Genomic DNA, 23908 nt, shown 5'->3' on the forward strand with positions numbered 1-23908 from the left:
TGTATAAATACTAAAGTTACTAAGATTACTAGGACGAGATGCTATAGTATGCCAGAGTATTCGGGAGTGTGAATTACACTTTGGATGTAAAAGTCGAATTTCTGATGCAATATTCGTTAATAAGACGTGCATGCACTGTATAGGTAGTAGAAACGAGGAATCCGAGGCCTGTGTAATTAAAATGCTCGTTCGTGTTTAGAAATTCAGCAAATTGATAAGTTTGTCGGTGGCACCAAACATTTAGAGAGATATTCAAAATGACTGAGGAGGACTCGGTACGTACGAATATTGCAATGTGGTTTTGAAGGTATCATGTCGTTATCGGTAAAGCATGGGAGCGTGGTCATCTTGACATACTTTTCGATTTTTTGACAACACCTTGTTACCTCCAAATGAGAAAATGAAACATCTGTCCCTGTAAAACGAATATTTCGTAACAGAATTATGAGGGAATACAAATAATACGGCTTTAGGGATTCCAACCTCAAAGCCATGTGGATGTAGTAAATGTACTTTTTAAACAATCTGAAATAGCAATGATCAACTGCTCTGAAAAGTGGTCACGCCTTTTCCTTTGACATTTAATAAAATTTTATTTCCTTTTCCTTTTCAACATAAACAGTTTATTTTCTTAACTACAATATGTGATACTTGCATTTAGTCCAAAAAATAAAATAATTTTTTATACATTTGATGTAATATTTTTTTGGAGCACTATATGCAAAATTCTTGTGACACTTAATAAAGTAAAATTTAATGAATATCTAGGTGTTCGATCCTACCTTGAAGAAGAACAAAAAAAAGAAGAAAACGACCTTTGATCTGGATGCTGCATTTAATGATGGGGGTAACACTGGTGACACGATAGAATCAACTGGTGATAAAGAAAATCAAGAGCCAGATCCTCTAGCTACAGCCGAAGATGATGAGACATTGGATTTGGAGACTTCTGGAAGGAAGAAAAAGAAGAAGAAAAAAGCATTTAATTTAGATGAGCTTGATGCAGCCTTGCCAGATACAAAGAAAGAGGTGCAAAGCAGTCTTTTTGTTTGGAATTTGTTAATGAAGTTTATTCAAGTCCATGTATTAATATATTTAATTACGTATTAATGTTAAAAGGATGTTGTTGAACAACAAACAGAAGAGGTTGCTGTGGATGATACCTTTGATTTGGATATGGACTTTTCCAAAACGAAAAAGAAGAAAAAGAAAAAGAAGGATCTTGATGAATTAGTGGCAGAAGAAGAACGTAAAGAAACAGAGGATAAAGAAATTATAGGAATTGGTAAATATCATATATTAAATGAATATTATTGTTTTGAGTAACTAGTTGTTTATGTTACTCGTTATTTGTTAACATGCTGCACTGAATCTGAGCGAAGTGCAGAGTATGGTAAGGAATATACATTATTTCTGCACTTTCACTTATGGTATTTCTGCTCCATATAAGTAATCTATTCTGTTAATAAAACAATAAAATGATTGTATCTCACTGGTTTTAATGCAAACAAAAATCAGAATTTCCAAGTATAAAATAATTCACATTATTAGAAGTAACTGGAAACAATATTTAAAGAATCATACCTGTAACTTGTTTTGAAAATAACTGACTATTTTATTTCTATTATAATTCTAGTAGAGGAAACGAATTTATGGGTTGGATCGGATAGAGATTACACATATGATGAACTATTGGTAAGAGTATTCAACATTATGAGGGAAAAGAACCCTGATATGGTTGCTGGAAAGAAACAAAAGTTTGTTATGCGTCCTCCTCAAGTAGTACGTATAGGAACCAAAAAGACATCTTTTGCTAACTTTGCAGAAGTAAGTATCTCATTAATATTCGTATTATATTAAATTACAAGTCTCTTATTTCAATTCTTTTACTTGCAGATATGTAGAACACTTCATAGGCAACCAAAACATTTACTTGACTTTTTACTGGCTGAGTTAGGAACAAGCGGTTCTGTCGATGGAAATAGTCAACTTATTATTAAAGGCCGTTTTCAACAGAAACAAATAGAAAATGTTCTTAGGAGATACATTAAAGAATATGTTACCTGTCACACTTGTCGTTCGCCAGATACCATTCTTCAGAAAGATACTCGACTATTTTTCCTACAGTGCGAAACCTGTGGCTCAAGATGTTCAGTAGCTAGCATAAAATCTGGCTTTCAGGTAACTAATTTTAATTTCAATGTTTTTGAATTCAGTATTCATATTCCCAAGAATTTGTGTAATAATGAATTATTCATTTTCAGGCTGTTACAGGGAAACGTGCTGCGATTCGAGCAAAAACTGCCTAAAGAACTTTTCATACAACTCATCTATCAATTTTGTAGCATAATTTTCAAATTGACAGAGATTTTTTGTGTTAGAATACAGTTTTTACTATACCTATTGTAACGGCGTGCAATCCGAACATCTTTTTACTCGTACGAAGTGAGCATCGTCAGTTTCAGAATGTGATTGTGAAATTTACGAGGTATAATTCTTTTTACTATCAATATGGAAAAAAGTTTTACAGTAAATTATGTCTCAAAATAATCCTCTTGATCTCTCATAGCACGTTTTTAGTATATGTTATTCCTCTAACTTTCAGTTCATTAGTTTTGATTTCGAAATTTTTTACATACTATTCATTCATAAATGTACAAAGAAGCTGTTAGAAATCTGTTTGAATTTTAACTTTTCGTACATCTTGATTTTCAAAAAATTGCATGATCCGTAAATATTGTTTAAATAATAACGATAAAACAATAGTACGGTAATATGATATGCATTGCTTATCCATTTGTCTACCATTGTGACATGAAAATTCTGTATAAAGAACTATGGATTGAGTGTAAAATGGTATGGATTACCAGTTGTTAACAATAGATTTAAGCAGGTAATAATAATTTGTTATATCATTTTCTGTATACAAAGAAATTGTAACATTAAATTCGAGTACATTATTATGTATGGCGGAAAGTATTATTCCTGTAAACTAATTATGTTTTCAAAGAACTGTCATTGTGAAGCATCACGATCTTCTTTCGAGTAATCAACGATAACGTTTCATAGCTAATTTATTCAATTGTATTTACTAGGTAATAAATCTATCTTAAGAAGTTCCGTTACCATTCTTCTTCTGTTCTACTTAAACAGAAACATAAAAAATACTCACATTTACTAAGATTTATGATAGTATTCTTTTAAGTGTTCACACTTTATTACGAGTCACAATATGTCGATATTTTGTACTTGAATCACTCGAATATCGAGTAATAATGAAGCATCAGTAAATCGTCAACTACGAAAACTGTGCAATTTTAATAACCATGTATGTATAATACATAGTAACATAAATATGTTAAATTTGAATAAATTTGTACTATTTATGTATTTAAATAATAAAAGTACGAATCTATTCATTAGCGAATATTCACTTATAGTCGATGCTATATGTAATTGGATCTTTATTTCTAAACAATATGCTATTTCTGATCTCTTAGTTCACTTATTTTGTTATTGATCATAACAGCAGTTTCTATAAAATTCTGAAATATAGGAATTGGCATATTTGGCATTGGGAAATCTGTAAACGGTACCCATATTCGTGATTGATCTTTTAACACTTTCAAATAGACTGGCTGTGAAAATACTACTCCCTTTGGAATACCAAAGGAACCTGCAAAGAAAAATATTAATACTGACTCTATATCTACTTTGCGTAGTCATTTTTATATTTACCATCAGAAGCAATTCCTAGAGATATAATTTCATCTCCAATATTTCCGTGTTCCGTGTACCACAGTTTCAAAAGATCGCATATTGCTCTGCATGTTTGAAAATCTTCTGATCTACCAACTTGGTATTGAGAAAGTGCCTAAGATTATAAACACGAAAATTTATATTCTCTTGTGTAACATTATTAACGAAGAACTTACCTTGCGGCGAAAATGATCTTTATAAGGATTTTTGTCATGTGCCATGTAGAAAAACCATCTTAATTCAGAACGCTGAATCGCAAGTGGCAGAGCATTTTCATTTGCTTTTAAAGCTCTTTTATTTAGTTGATAAATATCGTGTTTTTGAATCATATGATGGACATCTACAAACTGATTGATTCCTATAATTATATTGAACTGATTAATAGATTTATAGTAGATAAATGAAATTTGATTCTTTTAATGCAACGACTAACCCAAATATCCCCAAACGGGAGGGCAACCAAAATTTCGTAAAGTGAGACCCAGTGAATTTACAAATGCATATATGAGTTCTAATCCATAATGAGAACTGACAGCTATAATGTTTGTTTTCGGTAACTTTTTAACAAGTTCATGCATAATATTAACATAAAAACACACGAGACCCATCGAACAGAAAATTACTTTCATATGTGAAGGTGCATACTGATTAATTTGTGTAGATAATTCTTCTATGGATGTGTAGTTACGTTGCAACCAACTGTCTGTTCCTTCATGGTCTTCTCTGAAAAAATATAGTTCAATATAATAACTTTAATTTACTTTTTTAGTAGATACTTAGGCTTCCTTTTTACCTTGATAAAGAATCAAGATGAATCAGTATATCGCAATCTTTTAATCCTTCGGATACATCTTCCAAAATATTTACTGCATTTAAACCTCCACCAATTGCTTTTGCATCTTTGAAAATTCTTTTCAACTTAAAATAGCATCCTGGCTCATCATATAAATTAATAACAGTACCATGAGTTAACCAGAGCTCTTTGAGCATTATTAATTGAGGAATTAAATCGAAACACATAGATCTTCCTGCTCCTAGTACTAGTATACGTCGATATTTTTCTGTTATACATGAGGATATACTTTTCAGTTCGTTCACCTCGTAAGCCTATATAAAAAAGTGGAATGTTATTAATTAATTGATTTTGAATAGACTTCGTTTAAGTTTTGATTTACATATAATAAGTCTTTCTGCAATGCATCAAGTTCCTCTTCAGATAGATGCGATTCAATATTATAATATTGACGCAGTAACTCCCAAAATTGGTGGCCACCTCCAATGTAAGTTACTTTAGCACGACTTATTCCTATTTCTTTCCATATTAGAGGAGATCTAGTATGATCCCAGCCATACATTTTGCAAGTCTTTTGCAACCATGACTGGAAAGTAAGTTCGTTAAGTACCTCCTATGTATAAGACGATTTAAACTTACTTTCCATTGTGCAGAATTTTTACAAACGCTCCTAAAATGAAAATTGGGCAATATTGTGGCTAAACTCTCGGCGACGTAACGTATGTGATTGAAAGTACGATCTTCTAAAAGACCAGCTATTACAATCACACATCTTTCTTCTGACATTTTTGTGCATTTAACAATTGAAAGATGTTTAATTGATTTACAATTTCTTCAGTCAATTTTGGAACATACACGATGATAAAATTTCGATAATGTATATTCGCATTAAAAAAAATAATTTATTTATTTATATATAATATTACGTTTAACATATTAATTAAAACACATTATGTTTGTTCTTTATAGCTTATGTTTCTCAAGAATACTCGAACTATACATAAAACAAACTTCTTTGGGATAAATATAGCATTTTAATTTATTATTAATTAATTACGAATACGAATTTTAAAAATAGTTTTAAATTAAGGGATTATTATAATGTAAGAAATTAAAAGCAATCATCATCGTCTGAGATTCCTGGTAAATCAATGGTGTAATACTGTCCCCAATCTACCCAAATCTTTTTCGCAGTCTTCCCCATTATTTTTCCATTCATTTTCCCAATCAATTTTTGGTAAATTAAATTCAACTGGTTCATGAGCTAGATGGGAAATTAGAAACTTTAAAGAATTTGTACATAATGTTTACAAATGAAGACTTATGTATAATTTAAGTTTAATACCTAATAACAGTTCCTTTTCTTCATCCTTAATTTCATTATGTTTCTTTGTACCAAATAATGTTTCGTCATAAGCAATGATTTTTGTGTGCATGATATCTGCAAGAACAAATTATATAGCTTCTTTAGATCCTTAATTTTGTGTAAGACAATTCAAAAAGCTCATACCAAATTCATTCTGCATATCATAATATGGTGCCAAAATTTCTGGTTTAGGGTATGACTTTTTAACAAATACTTTTGGTGGTAATGGTTTCTTCCAAACATGTTCTTCAAGTGGTCTTTGGTGTTTTATATTTTTCTTATCTGTTATGGCTTCTTTCTGAGCTAAACCGCTTAGTTTAGAATGATGTTCATCCTGTAAAACCAATAACTAGAGTGTGATTGGCAATGTCACAGATTGTTTTTTAGAAATTGGTAACTATCTATACCTTTTTTGCGAGCTCTTTTGAAGGCGACACAGGATGGCCAACATAGTCTAATTGTGTCAATTTTAGCTTTATAGACTCTTGCTGCTTACTAGATCCATCTTGACTTAAGTTATTTAGGCGTGAAGTAGGTATATTCAAATCAGACTTGGTTCTGATGGATAATCCTTTAGGTCTCGCTTGACCAATAGCTTTTGCAGGAGTCATATTTACTCCAAGAGAAGTTTTTGATCTTGATAATGGCACAATTTGACCTGAAATAAAAAATCTCTTAATTTTATATAAAAATATCAAATCTCTATAGAACAATGTGATTTTATTTTTATGTTTATTATTATGACTGTATTCGTATTTGATATCAGATTTATTTGTTAAAAGTAGAATAAGTATAACAATATTTCTAATAACAATTATATATTTTTAGAAAATATGTGTAATAATAGAGAAATCGTAACCGAAAATTTCAGCTTGTACCTTTGTCAGGTTCTGTTATATCGCCAAATAAATTAAATATGCTAGCCATTTTATGAGAACCTTGAATTAAAGGGTTCTTTTAAAGTATTCAACAACTTTTTCATACACAAACTATTAAGCACACCACGTGCGAATCTATTTTTTGAGGAATCGACGTCTTCGTTGTTTACTTCACGTTTCCAGTTTAATTTAAATCACAATACAATGTCAACTGATTGGAGAAAGTATGTTGGCAGCACTGATATATCAAATTCGTACGCTTTGCCGAATGATGATTAAGAAATGAAAAGTTAAAATAAAAGAGATTAAACGACACGTTAACTGCGAGTAATTTTGTTTAACTGCCCTCAAAATACTTAAATTGAAGTTATCAAATTATAATTATTGTCGAATAGGTTTATCTCAGAAAATGTAGCAACTTGTCGGTTTCATAAAATCGAACATTGTTTTCTTTACTATTTTATTAAATTTCATGTGTATAGAATATTTTGATAATAGTTTTTTGAAACTAGAATAATTGCTGAGGTTCTTTGAGTATTGAGAACTGCATTTCATCTTCAAAATAACGTGAACATAAAATTTCAGATTCTTTTTTTGTAACTACATTTGTTAAACTTAGCAAATAAATGTTTTTCTTATAGTTTTATTAAAAAGGTCAATGATGAGCACGCAATGAATACTTTCTCATAGTATAATTTATTAAAAGAGACAAAGAATTGTCAGTAGCAAGATATTTCATTAGGATAAATTACAATGACATTATATATAATATATATTTTTACATGTATAAAGACCTATTATATCCTTAAGGCCTCTAAAATATAGACAACCAAAAGCTACCAACTGCTCACAGTGGAATGCTTTGATTAACGAATCAATACAATAAATTGATGTATATACAATTATTTACTATGTACATATCGATGGAAGAATTCACGTTCCTTATGATGCATAAGAATCGTTCTGCAAAGTGACAAAACAGAAGTACAACAAAGGATAATCATTAATATACGTTATTCCACTCGCAATTTCTTAATAAAACATACTAAATGCAAACTTCTTTCATCGATACAGTCAGCACATAATGCAATCAAGAGAGATATTTATATAAATGCTAAATTATTATAAATTCTTTCAAGTTGTAGTAAAAAGAAAAAAGAACAAAGATCTAGCAAGACTTTGAAATCAGTTTTGTGTCAACAGCATTACAATGCCTACATCTTCACAATATGTAATGAAACAGTCTGTTAGTCTCGTTTGTGTACCAATAAATTGTAGACAGTTTTTCATATCTTTTGCAACAGTAACAGCAACATTTTCTGAGCTCCATGGTTGCAGATTTCTTAAGCCATTCTAATACTTTGGATTATTTGAAATATAGCTGAAAACAGAGAGACAATCCAATTAATTCAATGACAAAGGAATATGATAGAAGGTATTCGTTAAATGAAGCAGGAACTTACCAGAACCACACACAACAAAAAGGAAAAGTGCTAGAAGGCAAGGTCCAACTGGAGATCCTTCCTCTTGTGGTTTCTGCAACATGCAAATTAGTACATTAGTGTTGCATATGTTTATACAAATTACGTACAATAAAAGTATTTAAACAATAAAATATTCAAAATAATTAATTCAGTAACATACTCTAACGATTTACAAAATTTCCAGTTAATAAACAACAAATATTTATCTCTAATAAACTCGAAATGTATCACACGACAATGTTGTCACAAACGTCATTGTCACGATTAAAGTTTATATATATAGATATCGCTGTTTATAACCTTAAAATGATAAATTAACAATAACATACTTTTAAAAAATTCACGTGTCTTATTTTATTCAGAAGATAGTTAACCATGCGATTTCAACCAGAGAATGAAAGAAATAGCTTACCGACGATTTCGGTACGTTTCCACGAAGTGTGATGTTTTTCGTCGCTTTTTCGTTGGCGATGCGCATCCTTTGTTTCGGTGCCATTTTTGCCGCTTCCTGCTCGCCGAAGGTACTTGGTTGAAACTTGAAAGAAACTGAGTAACAGTCGAAGTAGTTACCCTGTCACTGGTGTACTCCAATATGTAAAGTCTTTCAGGGCAGTGAACAGGTGTGTAGGTCCAACATGCTTTGACTCTCTTGGACCGCGTCGACGTGCGCAGTGACACGTGAATATCGCGGATTGTACCACGGAGCAGCTCCGAGTGCCACACTGGCACCATCGAAGTCAATTCAGAAACTATGCCATTTATCTGAATATTTCGTCACCTAATTTTTCTCATTATCATACTTGTGCCTTCATTTTATTTTCATTCAATTAGTTTTCTGCTCCAAAAAGTAGCATTTATTATCGTGTGATTGTTTCGTGAGAAATCAAAGCGAGCAACGTAGTATAGCGGTACCCGTTTAATGGTCCGAATCTTGAAATTTTTTGTAACTCTTAACGAGGGAGATAGCGCAGGGATCGAAATAGTTATGGAATTTTTTAATAGGTTCTATTTGAAATATGCACCTTTATGACTGTTGTTAGAATGTTCTCACATTATGAGTTCTGATGAGAACAAATAGAAAAGGTTCTTTAAAATATAAAAGTAGAAATTGTTCTGGAATAGGAACAGATTTTGAACTTCTTTGTCGTTTATTTTTTGAAAAAGCAGTCTTCTTATTAGGTATTGGAGCGATCAAAATTCAGTAGTAAGACAGTAATAGGCGTCGAACTTGTTGTATGTAGAAATTTTATATTTCTTAGAACTGCTATGACTAACAACAAACCTTATATTCATTCGAATTTCCTCACTGATATTCATTATTCGACAGTATTTTTACTGTAAACACATTCATCGTGATTCCCGAATCCCAATCCCCTTCGCCCTGTCGCTTATTATTTGGTGACAATAAATGCGTACATAGATATTTTTATATTCACATGAAGAGGATTGCAATTGAAGGGATCATTTTATCCCTTGATTATAGGCTTATTATGCTTAAATGTTACCAATGCACTCACAAATTTCTAACAAAAGGAAATTGACGTAAAGAAAATGTTCATTGTGGTATATAGTACGAAGCCGATGGTAAAAAAATCTCTTACGTTCGCTTCCTTACTTTGATCTAACACCTAGCTTATCTATAAATTAATCTTTATTTATAGTCGAATCGTCGGTGATCGAATGCCGGCCCTTACATGACTAATCTTCCAGTTTAGAGTCACATAACCGAGGCACTGTTCTAATTGCATTAACCGAAATATTGTTTCGATAAGCGTAAAACTTACATATAATTTATATTTCTTCATTAAAATACACAAGCCTGACTTTTGTTATCTGAATTCCAGTCAACTCTTGATATTCGCTGATGGTTTGGAATGTTCTCTTGTTACTTTGGAAGTTAGTTGTTTTCGTCAATGCATTTGTCACAAAAAAATAAAGTTTTCATATGCGAAATTTGTACGACAGACAAAAAAAGAAATCTAACAAGCATCTAATATTTCTCCATCCCACAAAATTATCCCTAATTTACCTCTATGCACAATTTTATACGTTAAAAGAAATCGATGATCTTCCAGTAACGTCCAGCGAAATTGAGCAATATTACATAGTTTGCTTTTTACGTAAAATAGTTGTTATACACTTGTGTAATTATTGGAACTTGTGTTTGTATAATATGGAACTGTGACTCGTAGGATGAGTAATATATGTGACTGTTTGAATAAATTGGTGAGCAGTTCCTTTCGTAATTTTCGAACAGCTTGTAGGACTCACCTTCAGGAACCTACTATATGGTAATGAATAAATTAATCGTATATTTAAAAGAATGAAGATATTTTATCGATATCTTATGATAAAATACTTTTTGTTTTGTTTACTTTAGAAAATCTTTTTCTGTACGTTGTATTTGCGCATTATAAACAATGTAAATAATTAAAACTACTGAAGGAGGAAGAGTCCTACGTTATGAAGAGCTGCAGGTACGCTCTCATTTGAATCCACGTGTCTAGACATCACACTAGACTCGTGCTTTATCTAGTCTATCTTGACTGTGGAATAAATTTTCCGCACAAATGCATTAGTACCAACGTAACCAACTGTTCCGCACATTATACCCAAGGCAAGGCTAAACAATGCCATGTAACCAAAATAAAATGCTGTTTGGAAGAGACCATACATTCTGAAAGGAAAAGAGTCCAATTAAGTCTTATTAGCATTAGAAACTTATCATTACTATGTTAAATACTCACTTAGTTTTGAAAAAGAAATAATAGAAAGAATATAGGTAGACATATCCAGCAGTCGAAGCTGCAGCTAAGAAACTTGTCCACTGCCTGTGAATATAAAATGTACACGTAAATAAAACCAAATAGATCCCTTTTATCAATAGTTGTAATTAATCTTACCATCGGTAATCTTCAGCGTTCAGCAAAAAGTATGTACAGACGATAGTAACGCACACAGTTACTATCATTAGAATAACAAATACTAATAGCATAAAGCCATAAACATAGTAGATTTTATACGCCCAGAATGAAGTAAAAATGAAGTACCTGGGGAAATACAAATAATTTTAGTCTATTTGATAAAGATTGAATGTTTATGCGATGGAACTTACATTTCGATGAATATTGATCCAAAAGGCAAGATACCGCCAAGCATTATGATGACTAGCGGTTCCATGAACCATTTTTTTTCAGGAATAGGGCGAGGTACCGCATTAACTCTACATGGTGCGTCCGGTGTTCCGGCTAAATTACGGCCCAAAATTGTTCCAACCAGTGTTAATGGTAATATAACAAATATACAAATGCATGTTACTGCCACCTGTAAATACCAGTTTCGTTATAGCAACAAGATAACTAAACAGATACATAGATATACATCAAAGTTTAATGACCAAATTACCATCGAGCCAAAAGGTATAGCACGGCTTGCGTGATAATATATTGCAATGAAGTTGATGAAGAACGCAGTGCCACAGACGATAAGAGGTAACATAAAGGCACTGAGGACCATCTGTTTGATCCAAATACGTCCTCCCATACGGGCATACAACCCTCCCCCAGCATAACCATTTATAGGCGATGTTGCAGCATATACAAAAATTGCTGTAGACAGCATTGATCCTCTTTCGGTGTAAAGTTCTCCAAGGATAGCAAAAATGATAACACTAAGTACAACTGCTGTCACCTGAAATGAGATATGTTATTAAGATTCTGTACACAAAAATTCTATATAAATAATTGTATCTAGATTTTTATTACCTGATAACCTGCGCCTATGAGAGCCGAGAAAAGCATCGCATGACTAGCTGGTCTGAATACATCTCCGTGAACTTGTTTCCATCCATACTCATCTCCTAAATCTCGTTCCATGTCATCCATATCTTCATCTCTGCTATACCTAGCATAATCCTTCCTTAAGGTACGCATTAAAATCATCGAGACAAGTCCAACGAGGAACATTACCATCATGAAACTGTTGAAGATACTAAACCAGTGGATCTGTGAGGAGGAAGAATAAGTTTGTTTTAAGAAATATAGATGCCTGATATTTTCTATAAGTAGTTTAAATTTGTGAAATAATAAAAAACTTACTCTGTGCTGGAAGAAATTGGGGTCTAAATATTTATCAAATCTATCTTCAAACTTAACGTTACTCTTCTTCCAATTAACTTCATAGCTGAATGAAATAGCTGCTCCTTGTACCAATTTCACCTTATTTTCACTAGTTAAGTTTACATCAACTATCTGCTTGCCATTGTATCCTATATCAAATTTTTTATGTGTCCAAATGTAGTAAGAAATAACTCCTTTATCTTCTTCTGGCTCTCCTACAACTCCTAATTAATACGAAAGAAAAGAATTTATTAAAACAGGAAGGTACTAAATGGAATGAAAGAGACATTATTATTTACCCCATATTGGTAAATCATCCATGTACATCTTATACCAATACTGGTTCTTGACTGCATATACAAAAGCTTTTTCCACCTCTTCGGTTAATTTTATCTGGCAATATTCCATTTTCGCAACATCAGCTGTAAACATGCCAAATATAAACTGTATTACTATGTAAAGATTCAATATAAATGTGCACAGAATTCAATAGACAATTATACAAACTCTCAGAAATGAAATGACTAATGCCAAGCAACAAAACCACAGATTACCTTTGAATTCAATTTCCAGTCCACTGAATTTGAGTTCAATGCCTTGCAGCGCCTCAGAAAATGTTTCATGATAGTGATTAATAACATCCTTTGTGCCTTTACAAAAGGGTAGAGAATAATACGAATAAGTTTCCTGACGATTATGATATGGTCCAACCGTACTCATCCATAGTACAACTTCATCGTTATCTTCATACTAATAAAAGAAATTACACTATTAGTACAATTTTCATACCTATAATTAAATACAATTAACATGCATCTAAAAGCATCGTAAAACATAGTTCCAAATCAATAAACGAATAAACGTTTCCTATGCAATAATGCAATTTAAAATAATATCTCAAATCATGAATAAACAATTGAATGATACGATAAAATACATTGGACATAAAACTTTACAAAATTAATTCCCCCTGGAAAGGTTCGAAAGAATGCGTTACAAAGATAGAAATTACAAAACAGGTATCGCGAGGGCAACGAAGAGGCGCGTACAATAGGCGTGTAACTTTGACATTTCGAAAATGTGTCAATTCGTGATACTCACAATGTGAGTGTGCTCGTCGGGACGGGCAAAAGGGAGTAGGCTAAGCGCCACAAAGTGGAATAACAATCGAACCCGACACATGTTCATCGTGACGGGAAGGCGCGCTAGGCGCCTTATGCTACTACAGACAGAGATTTAATAATATCCGACAATAAAAACACTCCATAGATTGATGGAACGCGAGCAACGTAGCAGAAACACCGGACGGACATATACCAACGGACACGTATCAAATTGTAACGATGACACTCGCAGCCACCGCTAATACGCGCTCTGTCTCTGAGGATGTTCGCCCATTGACACATTAGATGGTGCTCTTATCGACTTTCTTGGGCAGATTTCTATGATACTACAAATCTGTTCGCCTTCAGAAGAGATGCTAGTGATTTCACATTTTCATTGATCTAGTACTCGAATTTATATCTGAATATTTGAGTACTCAATGTCAAATTTTGAATTCAAGCTCGAGTTACGATGAGTACTCGAATACCACTCTCTAGAGATCGAAAGAAATTCAATGGAAACGGAAGCTTTAACATGAGTACTATTTTGATGTTTTAATTAAATGCTACTCGATATTTGATCATTATTGTGTGTTAATTTAAATTGTTTCCTACAGTGATCTTTAAGATGTATTTGAAATAATTGTTGAGAATTAATAGTGAGAAAGATTAACGATAGAACTTTGTTTAAAGATTGATTCTCAATGAATACTGATTTAAGTTAGTGTGAGAATTCGCCATATGGTGTTCCATGTTTGGCTTCTGTCGCCATCGAGTAAACATCAATGTTCGCTCATGTTGTGTTGAAGGATAATTAATTCTAATTACTTTCTTCGTTGAAAGTGGAAGAATATATTATTTTGTAGTTACACGAATATAGTATAATTGTAAAGTAGGTAAAAATGGCTACGTCGAAAACAACAAATACCTACAATAGACAAAATTGGGAAGATGCTGTAAGTATTATTGAATCTCTAGTCAGATCTTAAGTCTACTAAAATGAAACAAGTAGAATATTCCTTATATATATTGCGTTTTCTCTTAGGAATTCCCAATATTGTGTCAGACTTGTTTGGGGGACAATCCATACATCCGAATGGTAAGCTAATGGGAAAGAGTATTAATAATAATATGACTCATAGAAATTGTAAATATTTCTATTCATAAATTTTTCATTTCAACTGTTTTACAGACGAAGGAAAAATATGGGAAAGAATGTAAAATATGCATGCGTCCGTTTACAGTATTCAGGTGGTGCCCTGGTGCAAGAATGCGATTCAAGAAGACAGAAGTTTGTCAAACTTGTAGTCGTTTGAAAAATGTGTGCCAGACGTGTTTGCTTGATCTGGAATATGGGTTACCAATTCAAGTGCGGGATGCAGCTCTCAAGATTAAAGATGACTTGCCTAGATCAGACGTGAATAAGGAATATTATGTACAAAATATAGATAGTGAAATTGGTAAAATTGATCCAACATCGCCGGCAGGAGCTGTTGGTAAATCTGCAGCAGCCAGTGATCTGTTAATGAAACTGGCAAGAACGAGTCCTTATTATAAAAGGAATAGACCGCATATTTGTTCCTTTTGGGTCAAAGGAGAATGTAAGAGAGGAGAGGAATGTCCATATAGGCATGAGAAGCCAACTGATCCTGATGATCCATTGGCTGATCAAAATATCAAAGATCGTTACTATGGAGTAAATGATCCTGTTGCCGATAAATTGATGCGTAGGGCAGCCGCAATGCCGAAGTTAGACCCACCAGAAGACAAGTCCATTACAACTCTATATGTCGGCAATTTAGGCGATGTTTTAACAGAGAAGCAATTACGCGATCACTTCTATCAATATGGAGAAATACGTTCTATAACTATGGTTCCTCGTCAACAGTGCGCTTTCATTCAGTACACACAGAGAAGTGCTGCCGAGGCAGCAGCCGAAAGAACATTTAATAAGCTAATACTGGGAGGACGAAGATTGACCATTAAATGGGGACGTTCACAGGGAAGACAAACTGTATCTGCAGCAGAAGCAACTAGAGAAATTCTAGAACCTGTACCAGGTCTACCTGGTGCTTTGCCACCACCTCCAGAAAGCATGGGAAACAACTTCTTCAATTTACAAACTACACCTGGCATGATGCCCCCAATGATGATTCCCCCTCCTCCAGTTGCTCCACAATTCATTTATCCACCTCAAATGGCAGCAGCTGCTGCAACACCAATTTTCCCTCCTGGAACAACTCCAATACATTATCCAAGTCAAGATCCATCGAGAATGGGAGCCTCTCAAGGCATAGGAAAACCTTGGCCAGAAGAATAGTAGTAATGATAATGTTTAATCTTTTATTCAACGTAATTATCAAAAACGACACAATTGTAAAAAATAAATATATATCTTTGACTTTCTTTAAACTACTTTTAATCTGGAAGTTATACATTCCTAAATTAAACTTGATCGCTCTTTGAAAATTCATTTTATACGTATTGTGACTATAGATAACGTTATGTTTCGTTGTAACGCATATCCGTTGTTATCAATTAGTCATATAATTAATACTAAGTATCAATCTAAATATCTCATGACCTGCATCAAAAAAAGTCCTAATATCAAGAAATCGTGTAAAAATTAAATAATCTTAACAAGCTTGAGCTCCATAAAAGATATTATCATAATTCAAATATGCTTCTCTTAGAATCAGCCTTAAGACCGAATTTATTATAAATTCAAAGTACAAATGAATAAGCAGCAAAATAATATTTATTTTATTTTTCCTTCATAATATAATTGATGAGGATATTATTGTAAAATTTGAATCAAATAAAAGCTCAATATATCGCTTAGTAATAAAATTTTAGAAATAAGCTTTAAGTGCACAGTTCGAATGTGTTTAGGAACACACATGTAAATGGAGTAAAATAAAAGTTAACGGCGAACGTAACCGTCAGGGGAGGGTGATGCTTCCATCGAGGAAGAACGGTTAGAGGGAGTCGCGACGCAGAAGGCCGCGGGAGAAGCTGTACGTGCTCGTTGCAAAATGGCCACGTCCGACTCCAAAGCGCCTCTGCGAACCGTAAAAAGGGTCCAATTCGGCATTCTTTCTCCCGATGAGATAGTAAGTTCGTTAATTGTAAATGAGTAAACTCGTGAAATATGTTTTTCTTGTGGTGCGCGAAGCTATTTCGTCATGAGTCGACATTTTATGAAACCTTGTCGCGTGAAGCACTCGATGTTGCTTCTGTCGCGCGTGTTGATTCCTTACAATACTTCTTGTTTATATCAGCTGATACACAAAGAGAAATAAAATTCAGAAGGATGCAATGTGTGAATTAAATATTATTACATGATTATCATCGCTTCTCGTGAATGTCGTTTATAATACGATTTAGCTTTTTTTCTGAATTAATTGATTATAATTATTCTTCTGATAAAAATTTAAGAAATGTAAAAAACCCCCTTTTAGAGTTACCTGGGTTAACTAAATATTGGTGAAAAATAAAGAAACAAGAGTTTATGTAATTTTGTATGATTCTCATGCAATTTTGATAATAAATGAATATATTATCTAACTGTTGTAATGAAAATGCAGTTGTATTTCTTTCTCACTTTGATGCCCTATTATTCCTTTTATGGTCTTAGTTTCATCATAAATACATTTATTATATCCATGTTATATCCATATTATGCTACAAAAAGAACATATAGAAATAGTTTCAGATATTTTTATATTTATTTACTACCTTCTAAGTAAAAAACAGTTATTTAGTGTCACTGATTAGAATTTCATTATTTTAAATAATCAATTGTGTGTACTTATATATGGTGTTTTATACAGCGTCGGATGTCAGTCACAGATGGCGGCATTCGCTTTCCAGAAACTATGGAAGGTGGCCGGCCAAAGCTTGGAGGACTTATGGATCCAAGACAGGGTGTCATAGACAGAAATTCACGATGTCAAACGTGTGCTGGTAACATGACAGAATGTCCTGGTCACTTTGGTCACATAGATTTGGCCAAGCCAGTTTTCCACGTAGGCTTTATAACAAAAACAATAAAAATCTTAAGATGTGTATGTTTTTATTGCTCAAAACTTCTTGTTGGTCCAGTAAGTATAAACAATCTATACTTAACTGTTTATTTAATCTATTAATTACGTTTATAATACTACATTCTTTTTTACAATTGCAGCATAATCCAAAAATCAAAGAAATTGTTATGAAAACTAAAGGTCAACCACGTAAACGTCTCACATTCGTTTACGATTTATGTAAAAGCAAGAATATTTGTGAGGGTGGAGATGAAATGGATATCAACAAAGAAAATCAAGAACAACCACCAGCAGACAGAAAACCTGGACATGGCGGCTGTGGTAGATATCAACCAAATCTTAGAAGATCGGGTTTAGATGTTACTGCAGAGTGGAAACATGTAAACGAAGATTCTCAAGAAAAGAAAATGGCACTTACTGCTGAAAGGGCATGGGAAATTTTAAAACATATTACAGACGAGGAATCGTTCATCCTCGGTATGGATCCAAAATTCGCTCGACCAGATTGGATGGTGGTAACAGTCCTACCTGTTCCACCTTTATCAGTCAGGCCAGCAGTTATTATGTATGGTTCTGCCAAAAATCAGGACGATTTAACGCACAAACTTGCGGATATCATAAAAGCGAATAACGAATTGATCAGAAATGAACAAGCTGGAGCAGCTGCACACGTTATATCAGAAAACATAAAAATGCTACAGTTTCATGTAGCCACGCTAGTTGACAACGACATGCCTGGAATGCCAAGAGCCATGCAGAAATCAGGAAAACCATTGAAAGCTATAAAAGCAAGATTGAAAGGAAAAGAAGGCAGAATAAGAGGAAACTTGATGGGTAAACGTGTTGATTTCTCAGCTCGTACTGTCATTACCCCAGATCCCAATTTGCGGATCGACCAAGTCGGTGTGCCTCGAAGTATCGCTCAGAATTTAACATTCCCTGAAATTGTGACACCTTTCAATATCGACAAAATGCAAGAACTCGTAAGACGTGGAAATTCACAGTACCCAGGCGCCAAATACATTGTCAGAGACAATGGAGAAAGAATCGATTTAAGATTCCATCCAAAACCGTCTGACCTGCATCTACAATGCGGCTACAGGGTGGAGCGTCACATTCGTGACGGAGATCTAGTAATTTTCAATCGTCAACCAACTCTACACAAGATGAGTATGATGGGTCACAGAGTGAAAGTTTTACCATGGAGTACATTCCGTATGAATCTAAGTTGCACATCACCTTATAACGCCGATTTCGACGGTGACGAAATGAATCTGCACGTGCCGCAGTCGATGGAGACTCGAGCAGAAGTGGAGAACATTCACGTAACGCCACGTCAGATTATTACACCACAGGCCAATAAACCAGTCATGGGTATTGTGCAGGATACGCTTACTGCTGTCAGAAAAATGACAAAAAGGGACGTTTTCATAGAGAAAGAACAAATGATGAATATTCTTATGTTCTTGCCCAGCTGGGACGGTAAAATGCCTCAACCATGCATCCTAAAACCAAAACCATTGTGGACTGGTAAACAAATCTTCTCCTTGATTATACCTGGTAACGTAAACATGATAAGAACTCACAGCACACATCCTGACGACGAAGACGACGGACCATATAAATGGATTTCTCCTGGTGACACTAAAGTAATGGTAGAGCATGGAGAACTTGTCATGGGAATACTCTGTAAAAAGACTCTGGGTACGTCTGCAGGGTCTCTACTCCACATTTGTATGTTGGAGTTGGGTCATGAAGTCTGTGGACGGTTTTATGGAAACATTCAGACTGTAATTAACAATTGGTTGCTGTTGGAGGGTCACTCTATCGGTATTGGAGACACCATTGCTGATCCACAGACATATTTAGAGATCCAGAAAGCGATTAAGAAGGCCAAAGAGGACGTGATAGAGGTCATCCAGAAAGCTCACAATATGGAGCTGGAACCTACTCCTGGTAATACTTTGAGGCAGACCTTCGAAAACCAGGTGAACAGGATCTTGAACGACGCTCGTGACAAGACTGGTGGCTCTGCCAAGAAATCTTTAACTGAGTACAATAATCTGAAGGCTATGGTCGTCTCAGGATCGAAAGGATCTAACATTAACATCTCTCAAGTTATTGCTTGTGTGGGTCAGCAGAACGTTGAAGGTAAACGAATTCCTTTCGGTTTTCGAAAGAGAACTCTGCCACATTTCATCAAAGACGATTACGGTCCTGAGTCCAGAGGATTCGTCGAGAACTCGTATCTTGCTGGTCTGACTCCATCTGAGTTTTATTTTCACGCTATGGGAGGTCGTGAGGGTCTTATCGATACTGCTGTAAAGACTGCAGAAACTGGATACATTCAGCGTCGTCTTATAAAGGCTATGGAGTCTGTAATGGTACATTATGATGGCACAGTCAGAAATTCTGTGGGACAGTTGATTCAGTTACGTTACGGAGAAGACGGTTTGTGTGGCGAGACTGTCGAATTTCAGAACTTACCTACTATAAAGTTAAGCAACAAAGCCTTCGAGAAGAAGTTCAAGTTCGATCCTACTAACGAACGCTACCTTCGACGCATCTTCAATGAAGATATCGTGAGAGAAATGATGGGATCCGGCGAAGTGATCTCTGAACTCGAAAGGGAATGGGAACAATTGAATAAAGACCGAGCAGTACTCAGGGAGATTTTCCCTAGCGGCGAATCGAAAGTCGTATTGCCTTGTAATTTACAGAGAATGATTTGGAATGTACAGAAAATATTCCATATAAATAAGCGAGCACCCACGGATCTTAGTCCTATGAGAGTGATAGAAGGTGAGCAGAATAATGATTGTACTAACAATATTTATTAACGTATGATCTAAAACTTTTATTTTCAAGAACTTATTTTTATCCATTTTCATTGAAACTTATAATGTAAGCACTTTCTTTAAAAAGGTTCCATTGGTGATGTTCTGAATAGAACCTATTAAAAAGTTCCATAACTGTTTCAATCCCTGAACTTATCGATACAGTTTACAATGAAATTTTTTGTCCACAGGTGTAAAGGACCTCCTAGATAAGTGTATCATTGTAGCTGGCGATGATAGGCTCAGTAAACAGGCGAATGAAAACGCCACGTTATTATTCCAGTGTTTAGTTAGATCTACTTTGTGTACAAAATGTGTTTCTGAGGAATTCAGATTATCCAGTGAAGCCTTTGAATGGCTTATTGGAGAAATCGAAACAAGATTCCAGCAAGCACAGGTATATAAAGAATACATTATATATTGATATAAATGTAAAGTTGTTTATCAATTGTTAACGTTTTGTTAAATATATTTTTAGGTATCACCTGGTGAGATGGTAGGCGCCTTAGCTGCCCAGTCTCTTGGTGAACCTGCCACTCAGATGACACTGAACACTTTCCACTTTGCTGGTGTGTCGTCGAAGAACGTAACCCTTGGTGTACCTAGGCTGAAGGAAATTATAAATATCAGTAAGAAACCAAAGGCTCCATCGTTGACGGTGTTCTTAACAGGAGCCGCTGCAAGGGATGCAGAAAAGGCAAAGAATGTACTTTGTCGATTGGAACACACAACACTGAGAAAAGTCACAGCGAACACTGCGATTTACTACGATCCAGATCCACAAAACACTGTGATTGCGGAAGATCAAGAGTTCGTTAATGTTTACTACGAAATGCCTGACTTCGATCCAAACAAGATATCACCGTGGTTGTTGCGTATTGAGTTAGATCGAAAGAGAATGACTGACAAAAAGTTGACTATGGAACAGATAGCAGAGAAAATCAATGCTGGTTTCGGAGACGATTTGAACTGTATTTTCAACGACGACAATGCTGAGAAGTTAGTGTTACGAATTAGGATAATGAACAGTGATGATAAGTTCCAAGATACTGAAGAAGAGACTGTCGATAAAATGGAAGACGATATGTTCCTCAGATGTATCGAAGCTAATATGCTCAGTGACATGACACTACAGGTATGGTTAATTTAATTATAGAATATAAGAAACATAGAATTCGTTGTAATCGCATCTAACAATATTTGTGATATTTTTTTAGGGTATCGAAGCAATTGGAAAGGTTTACATGCATTTACCACAAACTGATTCCAAGAAACGTATCGTTATCACAGAAACTGGCGAATTCAAGGCCATAGCAGAATGGTTGTTGGAAACTGACGGAACAAGCTTGATGAAAGTGTTGAGTGAAAGGGACGTCGATCCTGTTAGGACATTCAGTAACGACATTTGCGAAATATTCCAAGTGTTGGGTATAGAGGCTGTGAGAAAATCAGTGGAGAAAGAAATGAACGCTGTCTTGCAATTCTATGGTCTTTATGTAAACTATCGTCACCTTGCTCTGCTTTGTGACGTTATGACTGCTAAAGGTCACTTGATGGCTATTACTCGACACGGAATTAATAGACAAGACACTGGTGCCCTTATGAGGTAAGATACTAGAAAAAGAATACAACGCTTGCACTTTAAGGATCATTTTACATAAACTCTTCCATATTATTTCAGATGTTCCTTCGAAGAAACGGTAGACGTCTTACTGGATGCAGCATCTCACGCAGAAGTCGATCCCATGAGAGGTGTATCTGAAAATATTATAATGGGACAACTTCCACGCATAGGAACAGGTATTGTTTCTTGTATTTAGTGCAGCAGAATTCAGTAAATCCCATTATCTGTATCAATCTAATATTCTTATCTTTCCAGGATGTTTCGATTTACTATTGGACGCTGAGAAATGTAAAGCTGGTATTGAAATCCCTATGGCAGTAGGAGCTGGTGTAATGGGAACTGCTGGAATGTTCTTCGGCAGTGTTGCTACACCAAGCATGAGTCCACAAATGACGCCTTGGATGGGCGCTACACCTGGTTACGGCGCTTCCAGCATGTCACCTGGTATGAATAGTTTATGTAATATATAATACAATATAGAAAGTTAATGGTTTACTTGAATGCTATTATAATCTTGTTCTACAGCACTGGGCAGCGGCATGACTCCAGGAGGTGCCTGCTTCTCGCCATCAGGAGCATCAGACGCTTCAGGACTCTCACCCGCATATTCTGCGTATTCGCCACAGCCTGGAAGTCCAGGAAGCCCAGGACCAAGCATGAGTCCCTACCCAATGTCACCAGCTGGTGGTGCATCGCCCAGCTATTCACCCACGTCTCCTGCATATCTACCAACATCGCCAAGTATGACGCCGTCGAGTCCCAACTACTCGCCTACGAGTCCCACTTACTCACCTACTAGTCCAAATTATTCACCAACGAGTCCAAGCTACTCACCAACATCGCCAAGTTATTCTCCAACGAGTCCGAGCTACTCACCAACGAGTCCAAGTTACTCGCCAACGAGTCCAAGTTACTCACCAACGAGTCCAAGCTATTCACCGACGAGTCCAAGTTACTCGCCAACGAGTCCAAGCTATTCACCGACGAGTCCAAGTTATTCGCCGACTTCTCCAAGTTACTCACCGACGAGTCCAAGTTACTCGCCGTCTTCTCCAAGTTATTCGCCAACGAGTCCAAGCTACTCACCAACGTCGCCAAGTTATTCACCGACGAGTCCAAGTTACTCACCAACGAGTCCAAGCTACTCGCCGAGTTCACCAAATTACACACCAGCCTCTCCATCATATTCGCCAACGAGTCCGAGTTATTCACCTAGTTCCCCGCAATATTCGCCTGCTAGTCCAAGTTACTCGCCGAGTAGTCCAAAGTACTCTCCAACGAGTCCAAGTTACTCGCCCACCTCGCCATCCTTCGCTGGAACGTCGCCACAGTACACGCCAGCGAGTCCCACGTACTCGCCAACGAGTCCAACGTACTCACCGACGAGTCCAAGTTACTCGCCAAGTTCGCCACAACACACAGCGTCGGGAAGCACGAGATACTCTCCTAGCAGTCCGAATTACTCGCCCACTAGTCCGACGTATTCGCCGACAAGTCCACAGTACTCGCCATCGAGTACGAAGTATTCGCCCACGAGTCCAACATACACACCGACCAGCCCCAGTTACTCACCGACGAGTCCAACATATTCTCCGCCAGTTCCTGGGTACTCGCCAACGAGTCCTACCTACTCACCGGCGTCACCAGCCTACGAGACAGACGAATAAGAAGTATTACGCATATCTGTACGGATGTTCTCTACTGAATACTTACTATATAAGTACTATAAGTTGTAATTATTACTGCTACGATTCTGAATTTTCTAAACCCGTAAATATATATTTAGTGTATAAATTTATGCACAATTTTTATAATTGTCACGACCCATATGATCATAGGTCAGAGGGTATGTTTTATTTTCGTCCGTATTGAAAAGATGTACTGTACAGAGCTGGAAAAA

The 23908-nt window shown here is 35.3% G+C and overlaps 7 protein-coding genes across 8 annotated transcripts; 3 read left to right on the top strand and 4 right to left on the bottom strand.

Moving 5' to 3' along the window:
- Window positions 1-86: 86 nt before the first annotated feature.
- On the top strand, window positions 87-3415 carry Eif2beta (eukaryotic translation initiation factor 2 subunit beta). 2 transcript variants are annotated; one of them, XM_076376885.1, is made up of 6 exons: window positions 87-275; window positions 769-1029; window positions 1120-1285; window positions 1640-1827; window positions 1897-2181; window positions 2265-3415. In XM_076376885.1, exons 1-6 carry the CDS (start codon window positions 258-260, stop codon window positions 2307-2309), a joined length of 963 nt encoding a protein of 320 aa, XP_076233000.1. In that variant the 5' UTR covers window positions 87-257; the 3' UTR covers window positions 2310-3415. The 2 variants fall into 2 exon arrangements, with proteins under 2 accessions (XP_076233000.1, XP_076232990.1); XM_076376875.1 differs by having other exon boundaries at window positions 88-275; window positions 1637-1827.
- A 53-nt stretch (window positions 3416-3468) lies between these two features.
- Window positions 3469-5349, bottom strand: LOC143178306 (putative malate dehydrogenase 1B). Its single transcript, XM_076376867.1, has 7 exons — window positions 5192-5349; window positions 4935-5138; window positions 4553-4866; window positions 4193-4482; window positions 3936-4117; window positions 3739-3874; window positions 3469-3676 (listed from the first exon to the last, which is right to left on the bottom strand). Exons 1-7 carry the CDS (start codon window positions 5336-5338, stop codon window positions 3483-3485), a joined length of 1467 nt encoding a protein of 488 aa, XP_076232982.1. The 5' UTR covers window positions 5339-5349; the 3' UTR covers window positions 3469-3482.
- A 127-nt stretch (window positions 5350-5476) lies between these two features.
- Window positions 5477-6943, bottom strand: LOC143178328 (uncharacterized). Its single transcript, XM_076376895.1, has 5 exons — window positions 6797-6943; window positions 6326-6576; window positions 6063-6252; window positions 5898-5993; window positions 5477-5816 (listed from the first exon to the last, which is right to left on the bottom strand). Exons 1-5 carry the CDS (start codon window positions 6843-6845, stop codon window positions 5701-5703), a joined length of 702 nt encoding a protein of 233 aa, XP_076233010.1. The 5' UTR covers window positions 6846-6943; the 3' UTR covers window positions 5477-5700.
- A 530-nt stretch (window positions 6944-7473) lies between these two features.
- LOC143188476 (stress-associated endoplasmic reticulum protein 2-like) lies at window positions 7474-9068 on the bottom strand. Its single transcript, XM_076392767.1, has 3 exons — window positions 8693-9068; window positions 8260-8332; window positions 7474-8177 (listed from the first exon to the last, which is right to left on the bottom strand). Exons 1-3 carry the CDS (start codon window positions 8774-8776, stop codon window positions 8140-8142), a joined length of 195 nt encoding a protein of 64 aa, XP_076248882.1. The 5' UTR covers window positions 8777-9068; the 3' UTR covers window positions 7474-8139.
- A 1557-nt stretch (window positions 9069-10625) lies between these two features.
- On the bottom strand, window positions 10626-13766 carry Tm9sf3 (transmembrane 9 superfamily protein member 3). The gene is made up of 10 exons (XM_076379484.1): window positions 13500-13766; window positions 12953-13148; window positions 12698-12820; window positions 12378-12622; window positions 12045-12284; window positions 11686-11970; window positions 11396-11604; window positions 11184-11330; window positions 11028-11111; window positions 10626-10957 (listed from the first exon to the last, which is right to left on the bottom strand). The coding sequence occupies exons 1-10, from the start codon at window positions 13584-13586 to the stop codon at window positions 10813-10815; spliced, it is 1761 nt and encodes a 586-aa protein (XP_076235599.1). The 5' UTR covers window positions 13587-13766; the 3' UTR covers window positions 10626-10812.
- Window positions 13767-14266: 500 nt separating this feature from the next.
- Window positions 14267-15907, top strand: LOC143180020 (pre-mRNA-splicing factor RBM22). Its single transcript, XM_076379505.1, has 3 exons — window positions 14267-14457; window positions 14547-14600; window positions 14694-15907. The coding sequence occupies exons 1-3, from the start codon at window positions 14404-14406 to the stop codon at window positions 15819-15821; spliced, it is 1236 nt and encodes a 411-aa protein (XP_076235620.1). The 5' UTR covers window positions 14267-14403; the 3' UTR covers window positions 15822-15907.
- A 400-nt stretch (window positions 15908-16307) lies between these two features.
- Rpii215 (RNA polymerase II subunit RpII215) lies at window positions 16308-23806 on the top strand. The gene is made up of 9 exons (XM_076379475.1): window positions 16308-16614; window positions 17335-17604; window positions 17688-20349; window positions 20576-20781; window positions 20863-21519; window positions 21602-21990; window positions 22066-22184; window positions 22264-22452; window positions 22534-23806. The coding sequence occupies exons 1-9, from the start codon at window positions 16537-16539 to the stop codon at window positions 23673-23675; spliced, it is 5712 nt and encodes a 1903-aa protein (XP_076235590.1). The 5' UTR covers window positions 16308-16536; the 3' UTR covers window positions 23676-23806.
- The last annotated feature ends 102 nt before the right edge of the window (window positions 23807-23908 follow it).

This window comes from Calliopsis andreniformis, chromosome 1, assembly GCF_051401765.1.
Source record: "Calliopsis andreniformis isolate RMS-2024a chromosome 1, iyCalAndr_principal, whole genome shotgun sequence".
Lineage (NCBI taxonomy): Eukaryota > Metazoa > Arthropoda > Insecta > Hymenoptera > Andrenidae > Calliopsis > Calliopsis andreniformis.